Here is a 7,649-nt window from a genome sequence, read left to right on the forward strand (position 1 = left end):
TTGACTAAGTCTATATTTACTGTTCATTTGTGTGCCAACGTCAATTTCTAAGGACTTGCTGTGTTTAAAGGTCAGTTTCAGTTAGTGCAATAATTAGACTCGTTTTTCAAAGCATTTCCATTTTGATACAGGGATAGCTTTAGACTATTTTGAGAAACTGGATAGCAATAGACTTTGATCTATCAAAGTCAAATAAAAAAAGGTATGGAGGAATGTTATGGCGAATTTGAAAAGTAAATATTCTTTCACACTCGTCCACATAAGTTATAGTTCACATAAATTATATCACACACTTTTTGGTTATAATGACTCGTTTTTCAAAGCATTCCATTTTGATACAGGTATAGTTTTAGACTATTTTGAGAAACTGGATAGCAATAGACTTTGATCTATCAAAGTCAAATAAAAAAGTATGGAGGCATGTTATGGCGAATTTGAAAAGGAAATATTCTTTGACACTGGTATACATAAATTATATCACACACATATTTTGGTAATAATTAGTGTACATATATTATTGCACATAAAGTATACATAATTATTTTTTTTACTCTGAACTTGTGGCTTATAGTCATAACTTTCACTTAAAAATTATGGCTTCAAGTCACGAGTTTAATATAAAAAAAATTATTATGTATACTCTGTGTCCGCCACTGTAAGTGAAATAAATATCACTTTAAAAAATGCCAACATTAAGGTCCTATATATATAAGTAGCATTTCTTTTGCGCATGAAAATCACAGTTTGAAACCCTCTGTCTTCTTCCTTGCTTGTGTGATAGTAAATATGCAAACCCAAGAAAGGTCTTCGAGCTGCCGAGGCGTGGCTTTTGAGATCAAACCCATGCAGATCCCTTTGCCATCAAAATACCTTGGCTTGGCTCTCCCAAAGAGTACCCTTCTTTTATTCAGAGGTCTATAAGCAAAAGCAGCAGCCACTTTTGTGATCTTGACCTGGACGATGAAGATCATGTAGATATTGGTTTGGAGGTTGTGGAACAAGGGAACGACGTAGAGAAACAGATCAAGCAAACCCCACTTCCACTTTTGACTGCTAGTATACATGAACAAGCATCAAAGCCATCTCGAAAGAAAAATTCGAGGCTGTCAGTTATACTGCTCGACCAAGGGTTTTTCACAGTGTACAAGGGACTCTTTTCAATTTGCTTGATTCTAAACATTACTGGCTTGGTTCTTGCAACCACGGGGCATTTCTCGTATGGGAAGAATAGAACTGCCCTTTTCTCCATTGCCAATATACTTGCTTTGACACTCTGTAGAAGCGAGGCCTTCTTGCGTGTTGTTTTTTGGCTCGCGGTCAAGTTCCTGGGAAGGTCATGGGTGCCTCTCTTCATTAAGACAGCCACAACATCCCTTCTCCAAAGTCTCGGAGGTATTCATAGTAGCTGTGGTGTCTCTTCAATTGCGTGGCTCATGTATGCCTTAGTCCTTACCCTCAAATATGGAGACAACAGTTCACCTGAGATCATAGGTGTAGCCTCCACCATTCTTGGCCTTCTTTGCCTCTCTTCTTTGGCGGCTTTCCCTCTAGTTCGCCATCTTCATCACAATTTATTCGAAAGAACTCATCGCTTTGCTGGATGGATTGCTCTTGCTCTTCTCTGGGTCTTTATTATTCTTACAATCTCTTATGATCCAAAAACCAAATCCTACAAAAAAGACATTAGTTCCAGCTTGATCAAACGGCAAGAGTTTTGGTTCACCGTGTCCATCACTTTCTTAATCATCTTGCCATGGGTGACAGTAAGACGTGTCCCCATTAAGGTCTTTGCTCCTTCAGGCCACGCCGCAATTGTCAAGTTTGACGGCGGAGTAAAAGCTGGTATATTGGGTAGGATTAGTCCATCCCCTTTATCGGAATGGCACGCATTTGGCATAATTTCTGATGGGAAGAAAGAGCACATGATATTAGCTGGTGCTGTTGGTGACTTCACAAAGTCCTTGGTGTCAAATCCACCAAGCCATTTGTGGGTTCGAAAAGTGCACTTTGTGGGCTTGCCTTATCTTGTTAATATGTATGATAGGGTTTTGTTGGTGGCAACAGGTTCAGGAATTTGTGTGTTTCTATCATTCCTTTTGCAGCCATGTTCTGTTGATGTGCGGTTAATTTGGGTAGCAAAGGGAATTGAACAAAACTTTGGAAAAGAAATCATAGAAATGGTAAGTGGGTGGCCAAAAGACAAGGTGATTGTCCATGATACTGCTGTGTTTGGTCGTCCCAATGTGTCTCAACTGAGCATTGATGCTGCTAGAAATTGGAGCACTGAAGTTGTTATTGTTACCAGCAATCCAGAAGGAAGCAGAGATGTTGTAAACGCATGCAAGGCTGCTGGAATTTCTGCCTTTGGTCCAATATGGGACTCGTAAATTAATCGCTTATGACCGTACACTAAATTTTATTTTGATTTTTATTTTCCATAAACATTTTGCAATTTTTAATTTTTGTTCTTTTGCTCACCTCCAGTTGCCATATGTAAAAAAATCATCACCATTTTACTGCTCTGAATCTATTTGTTGAATATTACCTAAAATTCTTACTAGTTTTCATTTGAATTTTCTGAACATAGAAGAAAATGTTTTGTTTTTTTGTTAGTATAGAAGACAAGAATTCTCCTTCAAATAAAAAGAAAAAAAGTTTTCTTGATGAAGAGTAGTTGGGTATTTCTAGTCCATTAAGAAATAAGATTAGAACCTTATAAAAATGTATTGTTGCAATATGAGTGGATTTCTCACATGGCTTTCGCCAACTAGGATGGCCATGGATCGAGTATGGGTAGGATATATCCATACCCAACTTGATTAGTTTATTCATGGATACCCAATTACTTTACCTAATTAATACTCATACTCAATTGTTACCCGATTTGTTTACTGTTGTGAAATTTTAAAATACTCGCAAGTGTACGAACATACCGAAATATAGTTTGACAAAAACGAGGTTGAACCCACAGAGACTTGAATGAACGTAGGAAAATTAATTAACCCTTAACCAAATTAATCATAATCTAGTTTAATTAAAATTGGTTGTTTGCAATTAAATAAACTAAACAAATAATTAAACTAAGTAAAGATATAATATATAGCAGTAAATATATGTAAATAATTTAGAGAAATGAATTAAGGTTTTGGACTCCGCCTTGTAAGACATATCAGCATATATTTATAATCATTAATTTTTCCCAAACACTGCATGATAATCTAGAAATCAATCTTGTTATCATCGAAAATATTATCATTAAAACTTCTATTTAAATATTTAAAGCATGCTCTTCTTCGCTTCCTAAGTATAAAATCAAATCATCAATTGTATCTGTAGCCAAACAAATCACAAGAGATGTCCAATTTTAAAATCAAGAAATAATAAATCAAGCATTCAATTAATTAAGATAAATCTTAAATCATGAGAAAAACATGATTGAACTCATATCTAGAATCTCATCTTAGTCAATTGATATAAAGCAAGAACAATTTAAATCATTAAAGAACAACTATTGTGGGAAAAATCAAATCACATAAATACTACTGATAATCCTTAACAAGGTTTTATCCTCAACCCTAATTAAAAATTTAGTTACTCATAGTAATTGAAAGAAAACATAAAAATAAAATACTAAACATTAAACTAGAAAAATAATTAAAACTAACTGTAAGGAATCTATAATGACATTTTCAAACACCACTATAGGTCCAACACAAAAAAAAAAATAATAAATAAATAAATAAATAAAATAGCAGGCTCCGAATCCACGGACTACTTCTTTCTTGAATTCCTCAATCAGCTACAAGCTCCCCGCTTGCTTTTCTTTTAAGTTCCAATGGTTGCAACAGTATTGATCTTCAAGATGTTGAAATAATCTCCACCATGAAAACCCTAAGTTTTGTGTAAAGGAAAGCTCCTCAAAGATCTCACACGAGATTCACACAAAACAGCAATGTATGAGCAACAATACAATATGCACTACCTTCAAAAACGTGGCTAGGGTTTTGTTTATATACCTAGGGTAAAAACATAAAACCCTAAACGTTTAATGAAGTAGGGCTGAGTTGGAAATTCTGCAGAAATTCAACCTGTGCGATTTTCGATCGATCGAGTCTATTCTTCGATCGATCGAGCCAGGCCGAAAGTCCCAAGTACTTCTGCAGCCACTCGATTCCAACTTTACAATATTAAACCAACTTTAAGCAAGTCTAAATAAGACTAAATACAATGTTTTGATCATGGTTTGCCAACATTACAAATTAGAGTTCTAAATACATAAAATCCTAAGACCTTAGAACCTAACAGATATGATGATCCAAGAAAACCAAACCGATAAAAAACCTGGGGAGGATTTAACCTAGCTATCCTCAAGGTAAACTTGAATCCGCTATGAAAGAATCGAAGTTTTACAATAGCAACTTAGACCACTAACATCCTATTGCTATCCACCAGTAGAAAACTTACTGACATGACCATGTGCAAGTTCCGAGACCACAAACTCTTTCTTTCTTAGATTCTCCAGCAAGTACAAGCACTCCTGCTTGTATATCTTTAAGTTCTTTAGTGCAGCAACTGAATGATCATCGATCATCAAGCTCTCAATGAAATCTCCTTCTTGATAATCCTAAGCATGTGTGAAGGCAACCACCTCTCAGATCTCACAAGAAATTTACACACACAACAAATAGAGCAACCTCTAAAACGTGGCTAGAGTTTGCCTTTTATACCTAGGGCAAAACATAAAACCCTACACGTCATATGGGCTTAGGGCTAAGTTGGAAATTCTACAGAAAAAAAAATCTGCACGACTTTTGATCGATCGAGTCAGTCAGAATTGCACACTCAATTCTACAGTTAACTCGATTCTAACTTTAGACAAAAGACATACTTTAAGCAAGTCTAAACAAGACTAACAACCTGTTTTGATCATGGTTTGCCAACAATACAAATTAGAGTTCTAATAGATTAGTTCCTACATGCTTAGAACCTAACACTTCTTCTAGTGAGGAAGCAGATGGCAGTTACAGGCCCAGATCGAGGACTCCCCCCCCTAGCGAGTCTTTCTCATATGATGAGGACTACCACCATGAGCGTAGAAACAGGAGCTCATATTCCAAAGGCTTGGGGAATGATGCGATGAGCAGAGCACTCAAAAAAATTTCCAAATCACCTTTCACACACAAGATTGAGGGAGGGAGACTTCCTCGGTGGTTCACTCAGCCCACGTTTACCATATACAATGGTCGTACAGACCTTGTGGAGCATGTAAGTCACTTTAACTAGAGAATGACTGTAGACTCCAAGAATGAGACCTTGATGTGCAAAGTATTCCCATCTAGCGTGGGGCTTGTGGCGATGAGGTGCTTTGACGGTTTGGGTTCAGGTTCTATTGACTCCTTTAAGGAGCTCATCGGAGCGTTTGGGTGTCATTTTATTACATATAATAGGGTTCCTTGGCCCTTAAATTCTCTATTTGTCCATGTCCATGCAAGAAGGCAAGACCCTGAAAACGTACTCGAATAGGTATTGGAAGATGTTTAATGAGATTGATGGGGATTTTGATGGCGTGCCTATAAAGACCTTCAAGGTCGGCCTACCCACCGAGCATGATTTGAGAAAATCCTTGACGAAGAAGCCGGTAAGGAGTGTTCGTCGGCTTATGGATCGCATTAATGAATACAAGCGGGTCGAGGAAGACCAACGGCAAGGCAAAGGGAAAGGTAAGGTTATCCCTCAGGAGATGAGGGATTTCAAGTTAGACAGATACAACAATAGTAAGCCCCGAAGGGATTTTGCTGGGCAATGGAGGTCTACATATCCTCAAGTGATAAACACGGTGTTTCGGGAGCCAATACATCAAGTCCTGGAGAAGATCAAGAATGAGCCATACTTCAAATGGCCAAACAAAATGGGAGGAGACCCCATGAGGTGCAACCAAAGTCTTCATTGCCAATACCACCAGTAGTGAGGGTATACCACCGAGGACTGTAGAACTCTGTGGAACCATCTAGAGCAACTGGTCAGAGAGGGAAGGTTATAGTAGTTTTTGTATCGGCCCAACGGGCAAGGAGACCAAGCAATGTCAGAGGCTTAGGGGAACGTTTTTTCAAAGCTACCTTTAGGCACAATTAATGTTATCCTTGTTTCACCTAAGAGAAATGGTTCTAATCCTTCTAGGGTGATGTCTGTAGCTCGGATACCCGCCAATGACTCTATTTTTGAGCCGAAGAGGGCTAGAGTGGAGATCTGATCGACGTTGAGCTTTTCGGGCGATGAAAAGATGGAACCATCCAGCCACACAATGATGCTTTAGTGGTCACCCTTAGAATAGAAGGGTATGATGTGAAAAGGGTGATAGTAGACCAGGGCAGTGGTGCAGAGATTATGTACCCTAACTTGTATAGAAGGCTGAACTTAAAGCCTGAGGATCTGACGGCCTATGATTCACCTTTGGTAAGCTTTGATGAGAAAGTTGTCACCCCAAAGGGTCAGATTAGATTGCCCATGCTGGCAGGTTCAGAAGTGGTTGAGGTGGACTTCATTGCGGTGGATGCATATTCTCCCTATACAGCCATTGTGGCTAGACCCTGGCTTCATGCCTTAGGGACCATTTCTTCAACTTTACACTTGAAGGTGAAGTATCCCTCGAGGGACCGGATTGAAGAGTTGGTGGGGAGTCAATTCGTGGCTAGGCAGTGCCTCATGGCTACAATTACGCATCAGCCTGTAGCTGAGTCATCGGCTTTTGTTGAAGGGGGCTTATAGCAATCAAGAATCCCGGTCCTATCTATGGATGTGGCATCAGAAGAGGCAAAGTGTGAGAGGTTGAAGGAAATTGCTATAGACGGTGATCCGGAGAAGTTTTTTCAAATCAGAGCTCAGTTGCCTCTTTGAGAGAATGAAGAACTATTAGTGTTTTTTAGAAGGAATATTGATGTGTTCTCATGGAATGCCTATGAAGCCCTTAAGGTGGATCCAAATTTCATTTGTCATCATCTGAATGTTAACCCGGCTATCCTCCTTAGGAAGTAACCACATCGGCATTCATCTAAAGAGCATTTTGATGCTGTCAAGGAGGAGGTGAACAAGCTTAAGCAGGTTGGGGTTATTAAAGAAGTATTCTACCTTGAATGGTTGGCTAAAATAGTGATAGTAAAGAAGAAGAATGGGAAGTGGTGGGTATGGGTAGACTTCATAGACCTGAGTAAACCTTGTCCAAAGGATCCCTTCCTCATGCCTAGGATTGATCAGCTGGTGGACGCAACTGTAGGCCATCCTCGAATGAGCTTTTTGGATGCCTTTCAAGGGTACTATCAGATACCTTTAACCTTGGATGATCAGGAGAAAATAAATTTTTTCACTCCTACTGGGAATCACCATTACAAGGTGATGCCCTTTGGTTTAAAGAATGTGGGGTCTACCTATTAGAGGATGATGACCAGGATGTTTGAGAAACAACTAGAGAAAAATATTGAGATTTACATAGACGACATAGTGGTCAAGAGTAAGTTGGAATCTGAGCACATTAATGACCTCGGAAATATCTTTGAGATCTTAAGGAGACACAAGCTGCGACTTAATAATTCTAAGTGTTCTTTTGGTGTCGGATCGGGGAAGTTCTTGGGGTACATGGTTACCTACCGCGGAAT

At 38.7% G+C, this 7,649-nt stretch overlaps 1 protein-coding gene across 1 annotated transcript; it reads left to right on the forward strand.

Annotated features, from left to right (window-relative positions):
• Positions 1 to 833: 833 nt before the first annotated feature.
• On the forward strand, positions 834 to 2,565 carry LOC112022433 (adenylate-forming reductase 03009; the record flags this gene model as incomplete). The annotated part of the gene is made up of 1 exon (XM_024055025.2): positions 834 to 2,565. A coding segment is annotated over one exon (1,554 nt), but the record flags the coding sequence as incomplete, so codon positions are not given.
• Between the last annotated feature and the right edge of the window lie 5,084 nt (positions 2,566 to 7,649).

The sequence above is a fragment of the Quercus suber genome, unplaced genomic scaffold (genome assembly GCF_002906115.3).
Source record: "Quercus suber isolate HL8 unplaced genomic scaffold, Cork oak 2.0 scaffold_758, whole genome shotgun sequence".
Classification (NCBI taxonomy): Eukaryota; Viridiplantae; Streptophyta; class Magnoliopsida; order Fagales; family Fagaceae; genus Quercus; species Quercus suber.